This window comes from Carcharhinus amblyrhynchos, chromosome 19, assembly GCF_965287045.1.
Source record: "Carcharhinus amblyrhynchos chromosome 19, sCarAmb.v2.hapA, whole genome shotgun sequence".
Taxonomy (NCBI): Eukaryota; Metazoa; Chordata; class Chondrichthyes; order Carcharhiniformes; family Carcharhinidae; genus Carcharhinus; species Carcharhinus amblyrhynchos.
The window spans coordinates 48,151,443-48,174,951 of NC_137342.1; the positions used below are offsets into that span (position 1 = coordinate 48,151,443).

A 23,509-nucleotide genomic window follows, 5' to 3' on the forward strand; every position below is an offset into this window, starting at 1 on the left:
AGTATCCAGTAAGCACCATGGGGAGTCTGACTGCTGCTGCCAGAGGTTTCAGGAAAATTAGAGACACGGTTCAGCTTGTGCAGGGGGGGCACACTGTGAAAAACACACCTCGAGTTTACGCCCAAATTCGCTTTGCCGGTCAAACCACGGTGGCCAAATGTGATAAACTGACTGTCAGAACGCAGAAGGATGGGATCAGGTTGGTACTGACTCAGTTTCAATTTAGAGAGTGAACCTGCCCCCGGATTCAGATAACTGCTCTTCTTTATTTCGATCAAGTGGGAGGGATAATAACACCGAGGCAGCAGAGTGGCACGGTGGTTGGCGCTGCTGCCTCACAGCGCCAGGGACCCAGGTTCGATTCCCAGCTCGGGTCACTGTCTGTGCGGAGTTTGCACATTCTCCCCGTGTCTGTATGGGTTTCCTCCCCTATCTTAACCAAAAGTCTTTTAAGAGACTTTTAGATAAGTACATGGAACTTAGTAAGATAGAGGGTTATAGGTAAGCTTAGTAATCTCTAAGGTAGGGACATGTTCGGCACAACTTTGTGGGCCGAAGGGCCTGTTATTGTGCTGTAGTTTTTCTATGTTTCAAATATATGCAAGTTAGCTGCATTGGCCATGCTAAATTGACCCTAGCATCAGGGGGAATGGCAGGGTAAATACATAGGGTTAAATTGCCCCTTCGTGTCTGGGGTAAATGCATGGGGTTATGTGGATAGTGCCTGGGTGGGATTGTTGTCGGTGCAGACCCAATGGGCCAAATGGCCTCCTTCTGCACTGCAGGTATTCTATGATTCTACGATCTTTTGTCGTGTTTTCCGCGGAATGTGGGATGGTCAGAGGTTGAGGCACCGCAGCGGGAATGGGAAAAGAATCTGGGACGGTAATTAAAAACAGAGTCAAAGAATCAGGTTCTCTAAACAGGCCACCAAGTGTTAGCAACACGGAGAGATTCAAGAGAGAGTGTTTGTGATTAAAGATCAAGGCTGGAAAAACTGCGAACAGGAGGAGCAGAGATATTCAAAAATGTAATTCCAAAGCCATCGTGCTGCAATTCAGGGAATGTTGCTGTATTTATACCAACAAAAATTATACTTTTATGATTTTTATAAAACTAAATATGTCTGATTACGAGATTTTAACCTGCACAAGTCCAATTCACCCTCCTTGCATTACAGACTCCTGTCTGCAACACAGCTGGTAATAGATGATTTTATTCTGGATTTGTAATAAAGAAAGGCTGGCATTTGTTATCCCAACATATCAGCGAACTCAAATCCACTCCCTATTCTCAGACACTAAGTTCCTGTGTCAACTGCAATTTTCAGATAACTGCACACATCACAAAAAATGCTATTAAAACAAAATAAAAGCAAAATACTGCTAGAAATCTGCAACAAAAACAGAAAATGCTGGTCTGGCAGCAACTGTGGAGAGAGAAAGAAAGTTAACATTTCCGAGTCCGTGTGACACTTCTTCAGAGCTGTCAAGATCTGGACATTATCCAGGCTTGGGCTGATAAGTGGCAAATAACGTTTGCGCCATACAAATTACAGGAAATGACCAGTAAGAGACAATCTAACCACTGCCCCTTGACATTCAGTGGTGTTACCATCACTGAATCCCCCACAGTCAACATCCCTGGGGTTACCATTGACTAGAAACTCAACTGGACTCACCACATAAACACAGTGGTCATAACAGCAGGTCAGAGGCTTGGAATACTGCGGTGAGTAACTCACCTCCTCACGCTCCAAAGCTACTCCACCATCCACAAGTCAGGAATGTGATGGAATATTCCCCACTTGCTTGGATGGATGCAGCTCCAAAAACACTCAAGAAGCTTGACACCATCCAGAACAAAGCAGCCCCGCTTGATTGGCACCATGTCCATAAACATCCACTCCCTCCACCACTGATGCTCAGTAGCAGCCATGTGTATCATCTACAAGACGCACTGCAGCAATTCACCAAAGATCTTGAGACAGCACCTTCCAAACCCACAACCACTTCCATCTAGAAGGACAAGTGCAGCAGATAAATGGGAACACTACCACCTGCAAGTTGCCATCCAAGCCACTCACTGTCCTGACTTGGAAACCTGTGTCCTCTCGTAGCGAGAATATATCACTGTTCCTTCGCAGTGGCTGGGTCAAAATCCTAGAATTCGCTCCCTAAAGACACTGTTGGTCAACCCACAGAACATGGACTGCAGCGGATCAAGAAGGCAGCTCACCACCACCTTCTGAAAGAGACCTGGGGTGGGTAGTTTTATTTTATTAGTCATTTGTGGGACCTGGGCATTACTGTCTGGGCAGCATTTATTGCCCATCTCTAGTTTCCCGAGGACAGTTGAGAGCCAGCCACAGTGCTGTGCCTCTAGAGTCACACATAGGCCAGAACAGGAAAGCATGGCAGATTTCCTTCCCTAGAAGACATTAGTCAACTAGGTGGATTTTTCCAACAATCGGCAATGGTTTCATGGCCATCGGTAGATTCTTAATTCCAGGTATTTTTTACTGAATTCAAATTCCACCACCTGCCGTGGTGGGATTCGAACCCCAGTCCTCAGAACATTAGCTGAGTTTCTGAATTAATATTCTGGCGATAATATCACTCGACCATCGTCTCCTCTTCAAAATAAGCCAGCAATGCCCATGTGCCACGAATGAACACAAAAAGAAGTATCAGAGATTCTGCCTTTAAAATAATTTATTCACTCAGACAGGTGTTATAGAATAACTTGATACTGAGCAAGAGAGTCTGGAGGATGACTGCAATCTCCATTTCACCTATTCCACCGCAACTCTCATTACTCATTCACAGGATGTGTGTGTCACTGTCTAGGCCAACATTTATTACCCATCCCTAATTGCCCTTGAGAGGATGGAGGTGAACTACCTTCTTGAATTGCTGTTATTCCTGTGGTGTAGGTATTGTTAGGGAGGGTTGACCCTGTTTGACTAATTTTAGGTGATCTTTCTTCCCTTGGTGCTATATTCCCCCTTCAAAAGTCTCCTTAAAACCTTTCATTTTTTCTAATCAGCCAGATATTGTTACGTCTTGCGGTTCCCAGAGTTTTAAATAATCACATTTTTAGATAGAGTGATGGAGCCTCATCCGATGTGTTCCTCAGATCACACCGTGCGCTGCAGACTGAGACACGGTTGTTTGAACATTGACTGTGGTACAGTGATGAGAGATGGGACTCTCTGGATACATATGAACAAACATTGAGGGCAGAATCTTTGCCCTCCACCGAGGCAAATTTGGCAGCTGGGGAGAGGGGGGTGTGGAGGGTCACTTAATCAGGCAGGAGGGTGTCTGATTAAGTCTGTGGGAGGAAGGCCCATGGTGCCCCCTGCCCAGACACTAATTGAGACCCTCAGATGGGGATCTACTCTAAGGAGCCTCTCAGCTTAGATCACTCAAGCAGTAGGAATTCAGTTTGCATCTGACCACTTTACCCAAGCCTGGCCTCTCACAACTCTGACAATTCACAGGAGAATTTACTGATGAGAAGTTCCCCTGTTTGCTGTTTTAACAAAGCTTTTCACGCCCATGGTAAAACAGCATTCAAGTAACATTTGTTAGTGACAGTGGAGGAGTTCATGTGGCACAGTGGGTCAACTTCTAACCTCTGAGCCAGAAGTTCTGGATTCAAGGTCCACTTCAAGCCTTGTTGGCCACTGTTCGTAATGTGGCCAAGCAAGATGATAATCTGTCCAAAACGATAAAAAGGGGGAGAGATTCCAGGTCAGCCATATCGCAGAGAGAAAACCACAGCAGCACTTTGCCTTGTATAAATGTGGAACAATCCAATCAAAGTCCCTCTTAGGCCATGGTACCTGAAGCAGGGAGGAGTAATAATGGACTCTTTAATTTCAGACCAATGGTTTTGGTCAAGGATTAATAATTTTGAGGATAATGTTAATTACATTCAGAAACTAAACTGGACTAGTCATATAACGACAAGAGCAGATCAGAGGCTGGGAATCCTGTGGCGAAAAACTCACCTCCTGACTCCCCAAAGCCTGTCCACCATCAACAAGGCACAGGTCAGGAGTGTGATGGAATGCTCCCCACTTGCCTGGGTGAGTGCAGCTCCAATAACACTCAGGAAGGTCAGCACCATTTCAGGATAAAGCAGCCTGCTTTATTGACGCTCCGTCCCAGGTTATGTAACTGTCTGTGCGGAATTTGCACATTCTCCCCGTGTCTGTTTTCCCTGGGTGCTCTGGTTTCCTCCCACAATCGGAAAGTTGTGTGGGTTAGGTGGATTGGCCATGCTAAACTTCCTCTTAGTGTCAGGAGGACTACAAGAGTAAATATGTGAAGTTACGGAGGTAAAGCCTGGGTGGGATTGTGGTCGGTGCAGACTCGATGGGCCAAATGGCCTCCTTCTGCACTGTAGGGATTCTATAATTCTGTGAAAATTGTTACGGTGCTGACGGAGGCCATTTGGTCCTTTGTTCTGCACTAGCTCTCCAAATGAGCTTTATGACTTCATATCATTTACATCCATCTGAATGTAGACATAGGGCCTCAGTTTAACATGACTTCTGAAAGGGAGCACCATTAACAAGGGAGTGCTCCCTCAGGACCACACTGGAATACCAATCTGGCATTGCAGATATTCAAGCTCTGGAGTGGGTTTAGAATCCGGAAGCTTGAGATTCTGAGGCGAGAATGCCACTAACTGAGACACAGATGGCAGAGGATATCACCTTCCCACTGTGAACTTGTCCGATTGTGAATTGAAAGCAATGAGGTGAAAATCGGCAGGTTGTATAACAAGCGGCCAAAACCACAAAGTGGTGAGTTAGAAAATTACGTCATAGACTGGTGTAAAAACCATATTTTTGAGGCCAAGTATCATGGAGTGACCTTTACACGGGCGATGTCTTTGAGAGTTGATGTGCAAGCTCGATTTAAGTCTAAAAAAAACTCTGTCACAACGAAATAAAACACTAAAAATAAAATCATCTTAATTATCATTCGTATCAGCCTGCAGGTGCAGCAGGTGGTCAGGAAGGCAAATGGGATGCTGGCCTTCATAGCGAGGGGGATTGAATATAAAAGTAGGGAGGTCTTGCTGCAACTGTACAGGGCACAGGTGAGGCCGCAGCTGGAGTACTGTGTGCAGTTTTGGTCGCCGCACTTACGCAAGGATATTTTGGCCTTGGAGGGAGTGCAGAGGAGGTTTACTAGGCTGATACCGGAGTTGAGGGGGTTGAACTATGAGGAGAGGCTGAATAAACTAGGCTTGTACTCGTTAGAGTTTAGAAGAATGAGGGGAGATCTCATTGAGACGTATAAGATGATGAATGGGATGGATAGGATAGAGGTGGAGAGGCTCTTCCCACTCAGAAAGGACAGTAGGACTAGAGGGCACAGCCTCAAGATAAAGGGGGGGACGGTTTAGAACAGAGTTGAGGAGGAACTTCTTCACTCAAAGGATGGTGAATCTCTGGAATTCTCTGCCCGTTGAGGTGGTGGAGGCTGCCTCGCTAAATATTTTTAAGATGCGGGTTGATAGGTTTTTGATAGGCAAGGGGATTAAGGGTTATGGGGAGAGGGCGGGAAAGTGGAACTGAGCCACGACAGATCAGCCATGATCTTATTGAATGGCGGGGCAGGCTCCAGGGGCTAGATGGCCTACTCCTGCTCCTATTTCTTATGTTCTTATGCAATCCAATCACTTTAATAATTTGAATAAGAAAATACAAAATAGTAACATAAGCAGGAGAAGGCCATTTGGCCCTTTGAGCTTCTTCCACCATTCATCTTGATCATGGCTGATCATCGAATTCAGTATCCTGGTCCCCCCCATCCCCTGCCCTATCTCTGACCTCTTTAGCCCCAAGAGTTATATCTAATTTCTTCTCAAAATCAACAACGTTTTGGCTTCAAATGAAACGTTTTAAACATTAACTTAGCAACATACATTCTCATTACAATTTATACATTCATAATGAGATTAAATCATTTCAATCTCCAGCTTTATACTTTGTTCTGAAATCTTTGAACTTTGATCCCTTGGAAACTGGGAGTGACTTTTACACAAAAATTGCATGTTTTTTAGGCCAGAAATCATGGGGTTGATTTTTACGAGACTGACTTTCCCACAGATCTATGTGGTCCTTCCCATCAGCCTGATCAACTGACTGCCACACTAATTAAGTTCCCTTTGGTAACCCAGTGGGGAGATGAAGAATATCTTTGTAAATGCTGTACAGATAACTGCACTGTAACTTTCCCTGCTGGAAACTAGAAAAGAGTTTGTCTTCTGTTTAGGACCATCATGCTGAATAACCCAAAGAAGCGGAATGCTCTATCGCTGACCATGTTAGAATCTCTGCGCAGTGACCTCCTCCACGAAGCAGAAAGCAATGAACTCCGAGTCATCGTGATTTCAGGTAATTCTAGCCCGATTTAGTGAGCAACCAAAAGCTTAACAACAACCAACTTAACAAACAAGTCAGGAGTGTGATGGAATACTCCCCACTTGCCTGGATAAGGGGAACTCCAACAACAGTCAAGAAGCTTGACACCATCCGGGACAAAGCAGTCCGCATTATTGGCACCCCACCCACAAACATCGACTCCCTCCACCACCGACACTCGGTAGTAGCATTGCGTACTATCTACAAGATGCACTGCAGAAAGTCACCAAAGATCCATAGACAGCACCTTCCAAAGCCAACGACCAATTCTACCTCAAAGGACAAGGGCAGCAGATACATGAGAACACCACCACCTGCAAGTTGTCCTGCAGGTCACTCACATAAGAACATAAGAAATAGGAGCAGGATCCATCCTGACTTGGAAATATATCGCTGTTCCTTCGCTGTCGCTGGGTCAAAATTATAGAATTCCCTCCCTAACAGCATTGTGAGTTAACACATGGCAATTCAAGAAGGCAGCTCACCATCACCTTCTCAAGGGCAACTAGGGATGGGCAATAAATGCTAGCCAGCCAGTGACACACATGTCCCATGATTGAGTAAAACAAAAGATAATCAGTCGAGTTCCTTGGGAGCTTGACTTATTATCTTAATTTGGTTGTTGTTACTCACTTGCCTTTGCTAGAAGTGGCTTATGTTCATACACAGGAACCTGTGCTCAAGCCTAGTGTCTTTTTTGAATTATCTGGGAATTTGGGAAGCCTATCATTTCCTGTTGCTTCCTCCCTAGCAACACCCCAGCCAATCTTGCCAGCCCCTTTTCTCCCACGGTATAAATTGTCAGGATTGTTTGAAATTTGGTGTTCTTGCATTTGTCCTGATAAGTGAAAAGATTCGGCAACACAAATCTCTTCTCAATAAATGTAAGATAAAAGCAGATTATTGCAGATGCTGGAATCTGAAACCAAAAGAGAAAATACTGGAAAATCTCAGCAGGTCTGGCAGCATCTGTAAGGAGAGAAAAGAGCTGATGTTTCGAGTCCAGGTGACTCTTTGTCAAAGCTAAAAGGCAGAGGAAGTGGGAGATATTTACACTGCAGGGGGAGGGAATGAAAGATGAGTCACAGCCACAGAAACCAGGGGAAAGGACTGCTAATAGCTGTCCATAGAGAGAATAAAGGGTGTGAATGGCCTTCTACAGCTATGACTCATCTTTCATTCTCTATTGCTGTTGTATAACTATCTCCTACTTTCTATGCCTTTTAGCTTTGACAAAGGGTCATCTGGACTTGAAACATCAGCTCTTTTCTCTCCTTACAGATGCTACCAGTCTTGCTGAGATTTTCCAGTGTTTTCTCTTGATCAACACATCTCTCTTCTCAGTTCTGTGCTGTCAAGTGTCAATTTAATAAGCTCCAGTGGGTTTCCTTAGCTCAAGTCAAGCTCATGTGGCAAAGTGTGAAACTTGGTCAGGGAATCCAGACTGAAGCAAAATTCAACCGTTGCTTTCTGCTGACCTAAATGGTCCTTCCTGTCCGCAGCGCTAGCCATGGTTAGCTCCCAGGTGGAAGATCAGTAAGTCCTCCAGATCCTGGTTTCTCCTGGTGAACTGGAGTGGATCTGGAGAGGTCAGGCCATGTGGATGGATCCGATTGGACTGCAACTTGTGCCCACTGTCAAACTTCACACATAAACACTAGGACAACGAGCGGAAGACTCATGGTGCTGATGGAACCTTATCCCGGGAAGGTGTCAGCTCCTCGGGAGAGGAGGGCTGGGAAAGGGAAAAGAATAGAGTTATGAGGAGAGATCAGTCTTGAAAGCAGGAAAAAGAGAGTGGCTCCGAAGCAGAGGTACAGAAGGTGCAATGGAAATGATTAATCCAGAACATTGTGTCGTGTTAACTCACCACTTGGAGAACAAGGCAATGGAGATAGATTCAAATTGGAAAAAAGGCAGCATAAAATAAATGGGAGGGTCTTCTAGACTGATTAGTGAAGGCAAAAAAATCTCCAGAGATATCCATGAAGCAGTCAGATGGAGAATGTTATTTTCATTCATGGGATGTGGGCTTTGCCGACAATCGTTGCCCATCTCTAGCTGTCCTTGAAAAGTTGGTTGTGCATCTTCTTCATGAATACAACAAAGAGGGTTGCTAGACGCCATTAAAGGGCAGTGAAGAGATCCACATTGCTGTTGCTCTGGAGTCACGTAGGCCAGACTGGGTAATGATGGCAGATTTCCTTCCCTAAAGGACATTTGTGAACCAGATGGGTTTTTACAACCATCGATGATCGTTTCACGGTCACCATTCACTGATGTGGAGATGCCGGCATTGGACTAGGATGGGCACAGTTAGAAGTCTCACAACACCAGGTTAAAGTCCAACAGGTTTATTTGGTAGCATGTGCTTTCGAAGCGCTGCTCCTTCATCAGGTGACTCACTTTCTTGAATCGCTGCAATCCACGTGCTGTGGGTTGACCCACAATGCCATTAGGGAGGGAATTCCAGGATTTTGACCCAGCGATCGAGATCAGGCATCCCACCCCACCACCCCTAGGGGCTTCATCCCTACGCCCATCAAATCATGACCCCCTCCCCCCAACCTCAAACTTCACCTTCCTTCCCCCCACAAACAATCCGATGGATTCAGGTCTCCCTTTCCCTCCTTGCTGGGAGACCCCAGAATTCCCAGTGACCTGGGACTCCCACACCTCGATTCTGGGAATTGCTTGTAGTTCCAGTCCTGGCCACTGCTCGTGGAGGCACTGCTGGCATTACAGAGCTGCTGGCCAATCATTTTGAGCGAGGGATGGAAATCTCAACTCCATTCCAGCCAATCAACATTCCCTCAGAGCGTTAAACTGCTGTTTGGAATCCGTGGGATCCATTCCCCGACATCCTCTCCATAGCCCTGACATTCAGCCGATTGATTCCGGGGATGAAAGGGTCGATGTACGAGGTGAGATTAGACAGTTTAGGCTTGTATTCACTGGAGTTTAGAAGAATGAGAGAGCTATGATTGAGGTATATAGATTGAGAATGATTGAGGTATATAGATTGAGAATGATTGAGGTATATAGAAGGGATTGATAAAGTAAATGTAGACCAAATGTTTCCTGTTCTGGGGCAATCCAGAACAAGAGGTCACAGATATAGTTTGAAAGGAGGTAGATTTAAAACCGAGATGAGGAGGAACTACTTCTCACAGAAGGTGGTGAATTTGAGGAACTCGCTGTCCCAAAGCGCGGTGGAGTCTGAATCGCTGAGTGGTTTCAGGAAGGAGATATATTTCTAATTTAAGAAAAGGGAAAGAGGGATACGGGGAGCAGGTGGGGAGGTGGATTTGAGACCAGGGAGAGGTCAGCCATGATCTGGTTGAATGATGGAGGAGGTTCGAAGAGCTGAATTTGCCGAATTCTGCTCCTAATTCCTATGTTCCTACAACATCAGAAGAATTCCTCTCCATGTCTCTAGATCGGTTACCCACTTAGATAATCACAATGCTACTGAGTCTGCTTATGTTCTACTTGGGAAGGATCAACTTGATGGACTGAATGGCTTCCCTCATCCTTATGTATCTATAGGAGAGCTGGGAATACGCTCTCTCTGTCTCGCTCTCTTTCCGTATCCTCAGCTCAGAACAACAGAAAGGAAGAAAACAATATATTTTTGTTAAGCAAACAAATGTGTTAATAAGAGACATTGCCAGAAATATTTTCATTTATTCTAAATGCAACATCAGTGTCCTATTTCCAATTGAGACTCATTCTGTGTGATTCCCGTGTGCAGCTGAAGGGCCTGTATTTTCATCTGGCCACGATCTCAAGGAACTAAGCTCTGCAGAAGGACGAGATCACCATGCTAAGGTCTTTGCAGTCTGCACTGAAGTAAGCAGATCAATTTATAACTGATTTATTGAATAACAACAGCAGCTTGCACTTACGTAACACCTTTATAAAACAAAGGCATGATTATTGTTACGGTTCAGGTTATAAATTCCAAAGTGTTTATGAAGCCCAGCTGAATCATAAGTTTCGCATCTTAAATTTGGCTAGGATAAGCATGAGATGTTGCGTTTCAGTTATAATTTAAATGACCACTAAGGAGATTTTATCAAACAAAGTTTATTCAAGAATATAGTTAACATATGTAGTAAGAAAATTAGCAAGAACTTTTATCAATTACAAACAAGAAACTAACAAGCGTGATAACGTATAACCCTTAATGAATATATATAAGTTGTCCCAATCAAACCAAAACCTCCCATAGACTAAAGATCCTTTCACAGGTTTAACACAGCACAGACTACTGCTCACGTAATACAGGGATCAAGGCCATCAGTTGAATTCTGCAGTCAAACGCTCTTGTGACTCCAAACAGCTTAAAGACAAGACAGTTTCCCAAAGCACCAGAAGGACTCTGGTTCAGCCCTCAAGAACACAGATTTTTACCCTTCATGAAAGCAAGTTCTTGTTCTCAGTTACCATCAGAATTTTCAAAACAACAGGGAGAGAGGGAAAACACTTCCTTTTAGCTTGCTGTCCCTTCTAAAACTCAAACTCAAACCCCGAGCTCCAAACTGAAAATGAAATCCCAGTCACTGACCTGCCCACTGTTTTTTCTCCTCCTGACAATGACATCACCTAAGACTGTGAGCATAAATTAAGGAAAAAGCTCCTAAAGGTACGCTGATATTACATTATCCAACAAAAATTAACATCAGTGATATGGGGAGATATTGAGGTGGGTTTTGACGGGTGTCTCAAAGAAGGAGAAAAAGGGAATTCAGGACTTTAGCACCCAGGGAGCCAATGGCATGGCCACCTTTGGTGAAGTGATGAAAAGTGGGGAAGTGAATTTAGCAAGACTTAACAAGACTTTTTTTTAAAAAATCATTGATGGGATGTGGGCATCGCTGGTTGGACCAGCATTTATTGCGCATCCCTAACTGCCCTCCATTTTAGAGCACATTTAGGCCAGACCAAGTAGATTTCCTTCCCTAAAGGACATTAATGAACCAGATGTTTTTTATGACAACTGACAATGGCTTTATGGTCATCATTAGACTTTTAAATCCAGATTCTGAATTCAAATTTCACTATCTGCTTGAATCCCATCTGGGATTCAAGCCCAGCTTCCCAGATCTTGCCCTGCGTCTCTGGAATACTAGCCCAGTGACAATGCCACTATGCCAGCACCTCCCCTAAGTACTGAGTGCCCAACACAATGGCAAAAACTAGGAGAATGAAGATTTCCGTGGCTTATCAATAGGATCTTGACTTGCTGTGTGCCCATCTTGCAATAAGCAACATACAATATGTGGTTCAAAATTTAATTGCTTTAACAATTGGCCAAGTGTTGTAAGGGAATGAGGGAGAACATGCAAACTCTACACAGACAGTGACCCGGGGCTAGAATTGAACCCGGGTCCCTGGCGCTGTGAAGCAGCAATACCATTGCGCTGCCTTTATGAATAAAGGTTGAACAGGTTGGAACAAAAGGTGATATTATTGAAACGAGAGGGGATATGATTGGGTGGATTCCTGAAGGATATTTCCTCTTGTGGAAGAGACAGTAACTAGGCCATACTGGGCGGCACAATGGCACAGTGGTTAGCACTGCTGCTTCACAGCACCAGGGACCCGGTTCGATTCCAGCCTTGGGTCACTGTTTGTGTGGAGTTTGCATGTTGTCCCTGTGTTTGCATGGGGTTTCCTCCCGCACTTCAAAGATGTGCAGCTCACATCCAACCCTTGTGATGCCTTGCCCTTATATTGTGGCTTGTTGTCTTCTTGTCCCTTGGAGCTTTTCTATTTTTTATTCATGTTTGTCTTTTTTTGGTGCAGAATGGACAGCAGTGGGGAAGGGGGGAGTATTTTGTGTGGTGGAGGAAAAAGAAAAAAGGGGGGGATCTTTTGTTTGTGAGGTAGGTTGGGGAAAGGAGAAACTTGACGAGGTAAAGTGGGGGCCAGAGGGAGGGGGAGTGTTTATGTACTGCATTGGGTAGAATCTCGAAAAATCTGTAAATGTCTAGAGCAGTAGTGGTTAACCAGGGAAACGTTCAGGCCCTTTGGCGACTAGGGGGGGTTATCCATGTGTGAGAGAGTGCTGGATATTAAAACAGGGCACTAAAAGAGACGGTGGGAGAAATAACAAATGCACTAGTGCTAATTTGCTGGACTCTGGGGTGGTTCCCACAAATTGGAAAACAGCACATGTGACACCACTGTTTTAAAAAGGAGGTAGACAAAAGGCGGGTAACTATAGACCGGTTAGCTTAACTTCTGTAGTCGGGAAAATGATTGAATCTATCATCAAGGAAGAACTTTTAAAAGTTACTCACCTCAGAGAATCGACCTCAGGTGGTCCACTTTGGTAGGAATAATGGTAGGAAGGATTATTACTTATGTGGCGAAAAACTGCAGCAGGCGATGGTGCAGAGGGACCTCGGGGTCCTTGTGCATGAGTCGCAAAAACCCAGCTTGCAGGTGCAGCAGGTGGTCAGGAAGGCGAATGGGATGCTGGCCTTCATAGCGAGGGGGATTGAATATGAAAGTAGGGAGGTCTTGCTGCAGCTGTATAGGGCATTGGTGAGGCCGCAGCTGGAGTACTGTGTGCAGTTTTGGTCGCCGCACTTACGCAAGGATATTTTGGCCTTGGAGGGAGTGCAGAGGAGGTTTACTAGGCTGATGCCGGAGTTGAGGGGGTTGAGCTATGAGGAGAGGCTAAGTAAATTAGGCTTGTACTCGTTAGAGTTTAGAAGAATGAGGGGAGATCTCATTGAGACTTATAAGATGATGAATGGGATGGATAGGATAGAGGTGGAGAGACTCTTCCCGCTCAGAAAGGATAGTAGGACTAGGGGACACAGCCTCAAGATAAAGGGGGGGAGCGGTTTAGAACGGAGTTGAGGAGGAACTTCTTCACTCAAAGGGTGGTGAATCTCTGGAATTCTCTGCCCATTGAAGTGGTGGAGGCTGCCTCGCTAAATATTTTTAAGACGCGGGTTGATGGGTTTTTGATAAGAGAGGGGATTAAGGGTTATGGGGAGAAAGCGGGAAAGTGGAACTGAGCCATGACAGATCAGCCATGATCTTATTGAATGGCGGGGCAGGCTCGAAGGGCTAGATGGCTTACTCCTGCTCCTATTTCTTATGTTCTTATGTTCTTATTGTTCCTTGGGAGCACATCGGAGAGGGAGAGGCTGGTGAGAGGAGAGCTGGTGAGTAAGTTACTATGTTTCTTTTTTAGACTAACGTCTCTAGCTTTTTTTTTAAATTTTAAACCGGATACAGGAAGGGAGGCTTGGGAAGTAGTTTTTTTTTTCCCCCCTGGACCCCCATAAATTGGAAAGGTGAAGAAACCCGATACTCTACACGTGTAGAGTATCCCATCCTACCCCCTCCTCTAACCTAAAAAAAAGAGTGACTCATTGTTCCTCGGGAGCACTGAAGAGAGGCAGCGATTTGCGAGAGGAGAGCTTGTGGGTGAGCAGAGCGATTTTTAAAGCTAACTTTGCTAGTCTTTTTTTTAATTTTGTACCGGAAACCCGGAAGGTGTTGCAAAGACACTGGGGTAGAGTTTTTTTTAACCTTACTACAAATTGGAGCAGGGAGGAATCCCGATACTCTACACAGGTAAAGTATCCCAACCCTCCCTCCTCCTCTAACCTAAAAAAGAGAGAGAGAGAGAGAGAGAGAGAAGGGCTCTGAGTGAGAGCAGGTCAGTTTGTTGTTGTTTTTGTGTGAGCTGTAAGGGCTTTGGCTCACAGGGCCAAAGTGAAAAGGGTGAGGCAAGGTAATTTATAAGTTTTTATTACTTTTTTTTTCCTCTGGGTTTCTATAAAGGGCAAGTATGAGTGTGAGGCCAGTACGTTGTTGCCGATGCAATATGCGGGAGGTCTAGGAGGCTCCTGGTCTCCCAGGCATCCATACCTGTGCTGGGTGTGTGGAGCTGCAGTCCCTACGGGACCTGGTAAAGGAACTGGAAATGCAGCTCGAGGACATTCGTCTCATTAGAGAGAATGAGGAGATAATTGATAGGAGCTATCAGCAAGTGGTCACACCAGGGCAACGGGAAGAAGGCACATGGGTAACTATTAGGAAGGGGAAACCTCAGGTGATGGACAGCAAGCCGGTGGATGTCCCCCTTCAAAATAAGTACTCCTGCCTGAGTACCACTGGGTGGGGGACAGCTCATCTGGAGGAGGAAGCGGTGGCCAGCTCTCTGGAGCTGAGCCAGTACTTCAAAAAACTAAGAAAGAGAGCAGCAAGGCTAGGGGACTCCATAGTGAGGGGATCAGACGCAGGTGGGAGTCGCAGATGGTGGTTTGTCTCCCTGGGATCCGGGATGTCTCTGGGCGTGTCCCAGACATCCTGAAACAGGAGGGTGAGGATCCGCAGGTTGTGGTTCATATAGGTACTGCTGACATAGGCAGGAAGAGGGAAGCAGTCATGAAAAGGGATTATAGGGAACTGGGTAAGCAGCTGAGAAAGAGGAATGCGAAGGTAGTAATCTCAGGATTGCTACCTGCGCCGCGGGAGAATGAGAGCAGGAATGGAATGAGGTGGAGGGTGAATGCGTGACTGAGGGACTGCAGCAGGGGGCAGGGATTCCGGTTCCTGGATCATTGGGACCTCTTTAGGGGCAGGTGTGACCTGTACAGTAAAGACAGGTGGCACTTGAATCCCAGGGGGACCAATATCTTGGCGGGAAAACTGGCTAGGGCTACTGGAGGGACTTTAAACTAGAAAGGTTGAGGGGAGGGAACAGAGATGAGGAGACTGAGACCAGGACAGGTGTCGGGTCTCTCGGTAGGAGAGCATCTTGAGGATGGAGATCATAATCCTATCTCCTTCACGATAGCATTGGAAAGAGATAGGATCAGGCAGGCTAGGAAGGTGTTTGTCTGGAGTAAGGGGAAATATGAAGACATCAGGCAGATAATTGGACGAGTAAACTGGAAGGAGGCGTTCTTGGGGAAAAGTACAGAAGGAAGGTGGCGGATATTCAAGGAATGTTTGACCGGAGCTCTGCACGATAACGTTCCAATGAGACAAGGAGGTTTTGGTAGGGCACGGGAACCGTGGTGCACGAAGGTTGTGGTGAACCTAGTCAGGAAGAAAAGAAAGGTGTATAAAAGGTTCAGAGAGCTAGGAGATGTTAAGGATCTAGAGGAGTATAAGGCTTGTAGAAAGGAGCTTAAAAAGGAAATTAGGAGAGCCAGAAGGGGTCATGAGAAGGCCTTGGCGGGTAATCCCAAGGCCTTCTACAAATATGTGAAAAGTAAAAGTTTGAGAAGAGAAGGGATAGGACCTATAAAAGGTGAAGGGGGAAAAGTCTGTGTGGAACCGGAAGAAATGGCAGAGGTGCTTAATGAGTACTTTGCCTCAGTATTCACGGTGGAAAGTGATCTGGGAGGTTGTACTACAGGTTTGCGGCAGTCTGAAAAGATTGAGTATGTGGATATTAAGGAAGAGGATGTGTTAGAACTTTTAAACTCTATCAAGATAGACAAGTCGCCGGGACCGGATGGGATGTACCCCAGGTTACTGTGGGAGGTGAGGGAAGTGATTGCAGAGCCCCTGGCGATGATCTTTGCATCATCGATGGAGACGGGAGAGGTTCCGGAGGATTGGAGGATTGCGGATGTGGTTCCTATTTTCAAGAAAGGGAACAGGGATAGCCCGGGAAATTACCGACTGGTGAGTCTGACCTCAGTGGTTGGTAAGCTGATGGAGAGGCTTCTGAGGGACAGGATTTATGAGCATTTGGAGAAGTTTAGAATGATCAGAAATAGTCAACATGGTTTTGTCAAGGGCAGATCGTGCCTTACGAGCCTAGTTGAGTTCTTTGAGAATGTGACAGAACACATTGACGAAGGAAGGGCGGTAGACGTGGTTTATATGGACTTCAGCAAGGTGTTTGATAAGGTCCCCCATGCAAGACTTCTTGAGAAGGTGAGAGGGCATGGGATCCAGGGGGCTTTGGCCTTGTGGATCCAGAACTGGCTTGCCTGCAGAAGGCAGAGAGTGGTTGTGGATGGGTCTTTTTCTGCATGAAGGTCGGTCATCAGTGGAGTGCCCCAGGGATCTGTTCTAGGACCCTTGCTGTTTGTCATTTTCATAAATGACCTGGATGAGGAAGTGGAGGGATGGGTTAGTAAGTTCGCCGACGATACGAAGGTTGGTGGTGTTGTGGGTGGTCTGGAGGGATGTCAGAAGTTGCAGCGGGACATAGATAGGACGCAAGACTGGGCGGAGAAGTGGCAGATGGACTTCAACGCAGATAAATGTGTAGTGGTCCATTTTGGCAGGACCAGTGGGATGGAGGAATACAATATCAAGGGCAGGAGTCTTAGCTGTGTTGAAGAGCAGAGGGATCTTGGGGTCCAGGTCCATAGGACTCTTAAATCGGCCTCGCAGGTGGAGGATGTGGTCAAGAAGGCGTATGGTGTACTGGCCTTCATTAATCGAGGGATTGAGTTTAGGAGTCAGGAGGTAATGCTGCAACTTTATAAGACCCTTGCCAGACCCCACTTGGAGTACTGTGCACAGTTCTGGTCACCTCACTACAGGAAGGATGTGGAAGCTATTGAAAGGGTGCAGAGGAGATTTACAAGGATGTTGCCTGGATTGGGAGGCATGCCTTATGAAGATAGGTTGAGGGAGCTAGGTCTCTTCTCCCTGGAGAGACGAAGGTTGAGAGGTGACCTGATAGAGGTTTATAAGATGTTGAGAGGAATAGATAGGGTGGATTCTTGGAGGCTATTTCCCAGGGCTGAAATGGTCGCTACAAGAGGACACAGATTTAAGGTGCAGGGAAGCAAGTACAGAGGAGATGTTAGGGGTAAGTTTTTCATTCAGAGGGTGGTGAGTGAATGGAATCGGCTGCCGTCGGTGGTGGTGGAGACAAACTCGCTGGGGTCTTTTAAAAGACTTCTGGATGAGTATATGGGATCTAATGGGTTTGGGGGTTATAGATAGGTCTATGGCTTAGTAGGTATAGATGTGATCGGCGCAACTTGTGGGCCGAAGGGCCTGTTTGTGCTGTAGTGTTCTATGTTCTATGTAAATAGCGAGACATCTGGATATAAATTTACCCATTGGTAAGATGCAGCATGTGTTCATGAAGGGAAGGTTATGTTTGACTAATTTGATGGAATTCTTTGAGAACATTACATGTGCAGTGGACAATGGGGAACCTGTGGATGTGGTGTATCTGGATTTCCAGGAGGTATTTGACAAGATGCCACACCAAAGACTGCTGCATAAGATAAAGTTGCACGGTGTTCCAGGTAACGTATTAGCATGGACAGAGGATTGGTTAACGAACAGAAAGCAAAGAGTGGGGGTAAATGGATGTTTTCCTGGTTGGCGATCAGTGACTAGTGGTGTGTCTCAGGGACCAGTGTTGGGACCGCAATTGTTCACGATTTACATAGATGATTTGGAGTTGGGGACCAAATGTAATATGTCAAAATTTGCAGATGACACTAAGATGAGTGGCAGAGCAAAGTGTGCAGAGGACACTAAAAGTCTGCATAGGGATGTAGATAGTCTAAGTGAGTGGGCAAGGGCCTGGCAGATGGAGTACAATGTTGGTAAATGTGAGGTCATCCATTTTGGTAGGAATAACAGCAAAATGGACTATTGTTTAGATGGTAAAATATTGCAGCATGCTGCTGTGCAGAGGGACCTGGGTGTCCTTGTGCAGGAATCTCAAGGAGTTGGTTTGCAGATGCAGCAGGTAATTAAGAAGGCAAATGGAATTTTGTCCTTCATTGCTAGAGGGATGGAGTTTAAAAACATTGAGATTATATTGCAACTGTATAAGGTGCTGGTGAGGCCACACCTGGAGTACTGTGTACAGTTTTGGTCTCTTTACTTGAGAAAGGATATCCTGGCACTGGAGGGAGTACAGACAAGATTCACTGGGTTGATTCCGGAGTTGAGAGGGTTGGCTTATGAGGAGAGACTGAATAGACTGGGGCCATACTCATTGGAATTCAGAAGAAAGAGGGGAGATCTTATAGAAACATATAAGATTATGAAGGGAATAGGTAAGATAGAAGCAGGGAAGTTGTTTCCTTCCCTGATGGGTGATAATAAAACTAGGGGGCATGGCCTCAAAGTAAGGGGGAGCAGATTTGGGACTGAGTTGAGGAGGAACTTCTTCACACAAAGGGTTGTGAATCTGTGGAATTCCCTGCCCAGTGAAGCAGTTGAGGTTACCTCATTGAATGTTTTTAAGGCAAGGATAGATAAATTTTTGAACCGTAAAGGAATTAAAGTTATGGTGAGCAGGCAAGTAAGTGAAGCTGAGTCCATGAAGAGGTCAGCCATGATCTTATTGAATGGTGGAAGAGGCTCAAGGAACCAGATGGCCTACTCCTGCTCCTAGTTCTTATGTTCTTATGTATTGGAAAGGTGATGAGTGAGTACTTCTCTTTTGGGTTATGCCCAGGGATATGATTGAGGTGTATAAGACTGTGGGGTTAATCCATCTTTAGTGGTAATTGTTGTTGGAGTAGATTTGGTGGGCCGAATTGCCCCTTAGTGTCCAAAGATGTGCAGGTTAGGTGGATTGGCCACGTTAAATTACCCCTAAGTGTCCCAAGATGTTTATGTTTGATTTGATTTGATTTGATTTATTATTGTCACATGTATTAGTGTAAGGTGAAAAGTATCATTTCTTGCGAGCTATAGAGACAAAGCATACTTTACATAGAGAAGGAAAGGAGAGAGTGCAGAATGTAGTGTTACAGTCATAGCAAGGTTTTAGAGAAAGATCAACTTAATATAAGGTAGGTCCACTGAAAAATCTGATGGCAGCAGGGAAGAAGCTGTTCTTGAGTTGGTTGGTACGTGACCTCAGACTTTTGTTAGAGGAATTAGCGGGGTAAATATGTGGGGTTACGGGGAAGGGGCCTGGGTAAGATGCTCTGTCAGAGAGTCAGTGCAGAGCTGATGGGCCGAATGGCTAGATTTTTAATGGGAAGGGAGTTGAGGGTTATTGGGGAACAGACAGAAAAGTGGAGATGAGGCACAGACAGATCGGCGATGATCTTATCGAATAGTAGAACAGGTCTACTCCTGCTCCTACACCCTAACTGCCTCTGTCCTAAATGACCTTGAATAACCAAGAGCAGTAAAATTAACTATCACCAGGTTCCCTCTGCTAATCACATTTTTCATAACCTGTAGGTCATGACCCTGATTCAGGATATCCCGGTGCCCGTTATCGCCAAAGTTAATGGTTTGGCCACAGCCGCTGGCTGCCAGCTCGTTGCCAGTTGCGACCTTGCCGTGGTGTCAGACAAGTCAAAGTTTGCCACTCCCGGTGTCAATGTCGGGCTCTTCTGTTCCACGCCAGCCGTTGCGGTGGGACGATCTGTCCCTCGGAAGGTATGTCACGGTAGTGTTTCAGCTGGATTAAACTTCACTGGAATGTGTTGACGCTGCTGTCGGAATAGTGCCTCAGTTACAGGGGTGCCCTTCGAGGCTTTCCAGGTGTTCTTGATCATAAATCGTATAGATTCCTACGTCCCGCAAACACTGAAAATCTGTTCCTTTTTGCAAGCCCTTGACGAGTTGTAATCAAGACCACTAGTTTAGGATGAGATAGAAACAGGGAAGTTGTTTCCACTGGCAGGTGAAACTAGAACTAGGGGGCATGGCCTCAAAATGCAGGGGAGCAGATTTAGGACTAAGTTGAGGAGGAACTTCTTCATCCAAAGGGTTGTGAATCTGTGGAAATCCCTGCCCAGTGAATCAGTTGAGGCTACCTCATTGAATGTTTTTAAGGCAAAGATACATTTTTGAACAGTAAAGGAATTAAGGGTTATAGTGAGCGGGCGGGTAAGTGGAGCTGAGTCCGCAAAAAGATCAGCCAAGATCTTATTGAATGACGGAGCAGGCTCGAGGGGCCAAATGGCCTACTCCTGTTCCTAGTTCTTATGTTCTTATTGTGAGATTTTCAGAAAATAATTGGGTGGGATGACGGAATGTTATTTCCATTACTGGTAACAGTTTTAGAATCTTATGTGATAAAAAATTAGTTGACTTTTCCAAAGAACCGCAAATCGTTTATTGTTGAAGTTACTGAACTAATGAAAGAAAAGGAAAGAGCTTGCATTTATATAGCCCCTTTCATAACCTCAGGATATCCATGCTGTGTAGGTTAGGGAGTTTAGCTATGGGAAATGTGTGGGGTAATGGAGATAGGGTAGCCGTGTGGGGTTGGGTAAGGTACTCTGTCAGGGAGCTGAGCGGCCTCGTCTGCACTGCAGGCATTCTAGGATTTTATGTTTGAAAAGCACTTTTGAAATCGCTGTTGTTGGTCTCCTGTGGCACACTGGGGCAGCTTCCTGACCTCAGGGCTGGGGGATCCAGGTTCAGGCCCCACTTTAGGAAGTGGTGGTCACACAAGGTTTGTGGTAACACAGCCAAACAGGTTGATTAACAGCCTGTAAATCTCTCCAATACAGCTGGTGGGAGAGATTCCTGGTCAGACCTATCACAAAAGGCAATCGCAAACCACTACAGAGTCATGGACCAATCCAGTGGAAGTCTATGGTCACCAATGGCCACTTACAACATGTTACCTGAAGGAGGCGTTGTTCTAATATTGGAAATGCAGCAAACCAATCTGCACACAGAAAACCCCGATATGCAGAATGTGATAATCTTTCAATGGTGTTCGTTGAGGAATAAATATTGATTAGTATACTAGATAACTCCCCTATTCTTACAAAGAACAACCCAGCACGGGAAACAGGCCCTTCGGCCCAACGAGCCCGCGCCGCCGCATCACCCTACACCTATTCTACCCTGCGTGTCTACGAATGGAACCCCTAACTTCGCCAGATTCAGGGGAGAATAGTGTCAATTTGGTAAAACCAATCAGCCCAAGAGCACATCTTTGGGGTGTGGGAGGAAACCGGAGCGCCCGGAGGAAACCCACGCAACCACAGGGAGAATGCGCAAACTCCCACAGACACAGGCCCCAATCCATGTATCTGCACAGCTAGCAGTGCTAGTCACTGAGCTGTTGCGGCGCCCGTCTACCGGTCCAGGATCAAGCACACACACCGACACGAAGTACTAGGCCACTCCCGGAACTTCCAAGAGCAGCCCACGCACGACCCACCGTGTGCATGCCCCTCATTTGACAACGACGTGGACCTCCACCTGCAGAATAAAACAGACAAAAACGTTAATCTTACAAGCCTGCTTTTCCGGTGTCTTCTCCAAAACACTGCTGTGGGATCTTTTATGTCAACCTGAGAGAACAGACCAAGCCCTCAGTTTAATGTCTTGTCCAAAGCGTGGCATCTCTGACAGTGTAGCACTGTCCTGGAGAGTAAAGTTTGATTTTGGGGTTTAAGTGGGGGCAGCATGGTGGCACAGTGATTAGCACTGCTGCCTCACAAGGCCAGGGATCCGGGTTCAATTCCAGCCTCGGGTCACTGTCTGTGTGGAGTTTGTACATTCTCCCCGTGTCTGTGTGGGTTCCCTCCGGGTGCTCCATTTCCTCCCACAGTCCATAGATGTGTGGGTTAGGTGGATTGAACATAAGAACATAAGAAATAGGAGCAGGAGTAGGCCATCTAGCCCTTCGAGCCTGCCCCGCCATTCAATAAGATCATGGCTGATCTGTCGCTGCTCAGTTCCACTTTCCCGCCCTCTCCCCATAACCCTTAATCCCCTCTCTTATCAAAAACCCATCAACCCGCGTCTTAAAAATATTTAGCGAGGCAGCCTCCACCACTTCAACGGGCAGAGAATTCCAGAGATTCACCACCCTTTGAGTGAAGAAGTTCCTCCTCAACTCCGTTCTAAACCGCCCCCCTTTTATCTTGAGGCTGTGCCCCCTAGTCCTACTGTCTTTTTTGGTCATGCTAAATTGTCTCTTAGTATCAGGGAGGCTAGCTAGGTAAATGCATGGGGTTTTGGAGATAGGGCCTAGATGGGATTGTGGTCAGTGCAGACTTGATGGGCCAAATGGCCTCATTTTGCACTGTAGGATTCTATGAAGCCCGAGAGTGGGACTTGAAACCACACTTTCCTCTTTCCAGTTGATCTTTCTTTCCCTGTGAGACGTGATTTTCTGCTGTTGTCTCCATTCTCCCTCATCCTTCCCAGCCCAAGAAGAAATATTATAGAGATACTCCAACCTGGGTCAACACTATCGGGAAATAAATTAGCAAAAGAAGTCAGGGTGGAAAAGTATCTGTTTGCTCAGTTTTCTCGCAAAAGTTTTGAATAAATTCTGTTTTTAACAGATCGCTTTAGAAATGCTGTTTACCGGAGAGCCAATTTCTGCGCACGATGCGCTGCTGCATGGGCTGGTTAGCCGGGTGGTCCCTGAGGACAAGCTGGACGAGGTGACCATGAGAATTGCCAACAAGATCTGTGAAACCAGCAGATCTGTCATGGCGCTGGGGAAAACCACGTTCTACAAACAAATGGCGCAAAACCGAAATGAGGCCTATCAGATCACTGCACGGGTCATGGTGGACAATCTCGCGCTGAGGGACGGTCAGGAAGGAATCCAGGCCTTTGTCCAGAAGCGGAAACCAGTTTGGACACATTCCATGGAGAAGGCGCATGAATAACGCCCTTTGTTGTCGAGGTGTGTGCAGTGATTAGATCAAGAGATTTCCAAAAGAAGAACCACCACGGAATCGAATTACTGTAAATTTCCCCATGTGAGATTCAATTATCTTCAGGCACTCTGATGTGAAATGAAATGTAAATAGAAAATAGACATTACTGTAAATAAAAGGAAATGTAATTGCTGTGGAATTATGTTCGACCTGCAAAGGAATTTTATCAGTAAACACAAGTTTGAGTGGTTCCAGTTTATTTATCATTGTCACACGTAACACCACAATGAACTTAGTGTGAAAATTCTCTAGTCACCACACTCCAGCACCTGTTTGGGTCCACCGAGGGAAAATTTAGCATGGCCAATGCACCTAACCAGCAAGTCTTTCAGACTGTGGGAGGAAACCGGAGCACCCGGAGGAAACCCGCGCAGGCACTGGGAGGACGTGCAAACTCCACACAATCAAGCCTAGATCCCTGGCACTG

General features: G+C 45.9%; 1 protein-coding gene across 1 annotated transcript; it reads left to right on the forward strand.

Moving 5' to 3' along the window:
* On the forward strand, positions 1–23,267 carry echdc3 (enoyl CoA hydratase domain containing 3). The gene is made up of 5 exons (XM_080207729.1): positions 1–199; positions 6,300–6,421; positions 10,203–10,300; positions 19,619–19,819; positions 22,699–23,267. The coding sequence occupies exons 1-5, from the start codon at positions 18–20 to the stop codon at positions 23,029–23,031; spliced, it is 936 nt and encodes a 311-aa protein (XP_080063855.1). The 5' UTR covers positions 1–17; the 3' UTR covers positions 23,032–23,267.
* The last annotated feature ends 242 nt before the right edge of the window (positions 23,268–23,509 follow it).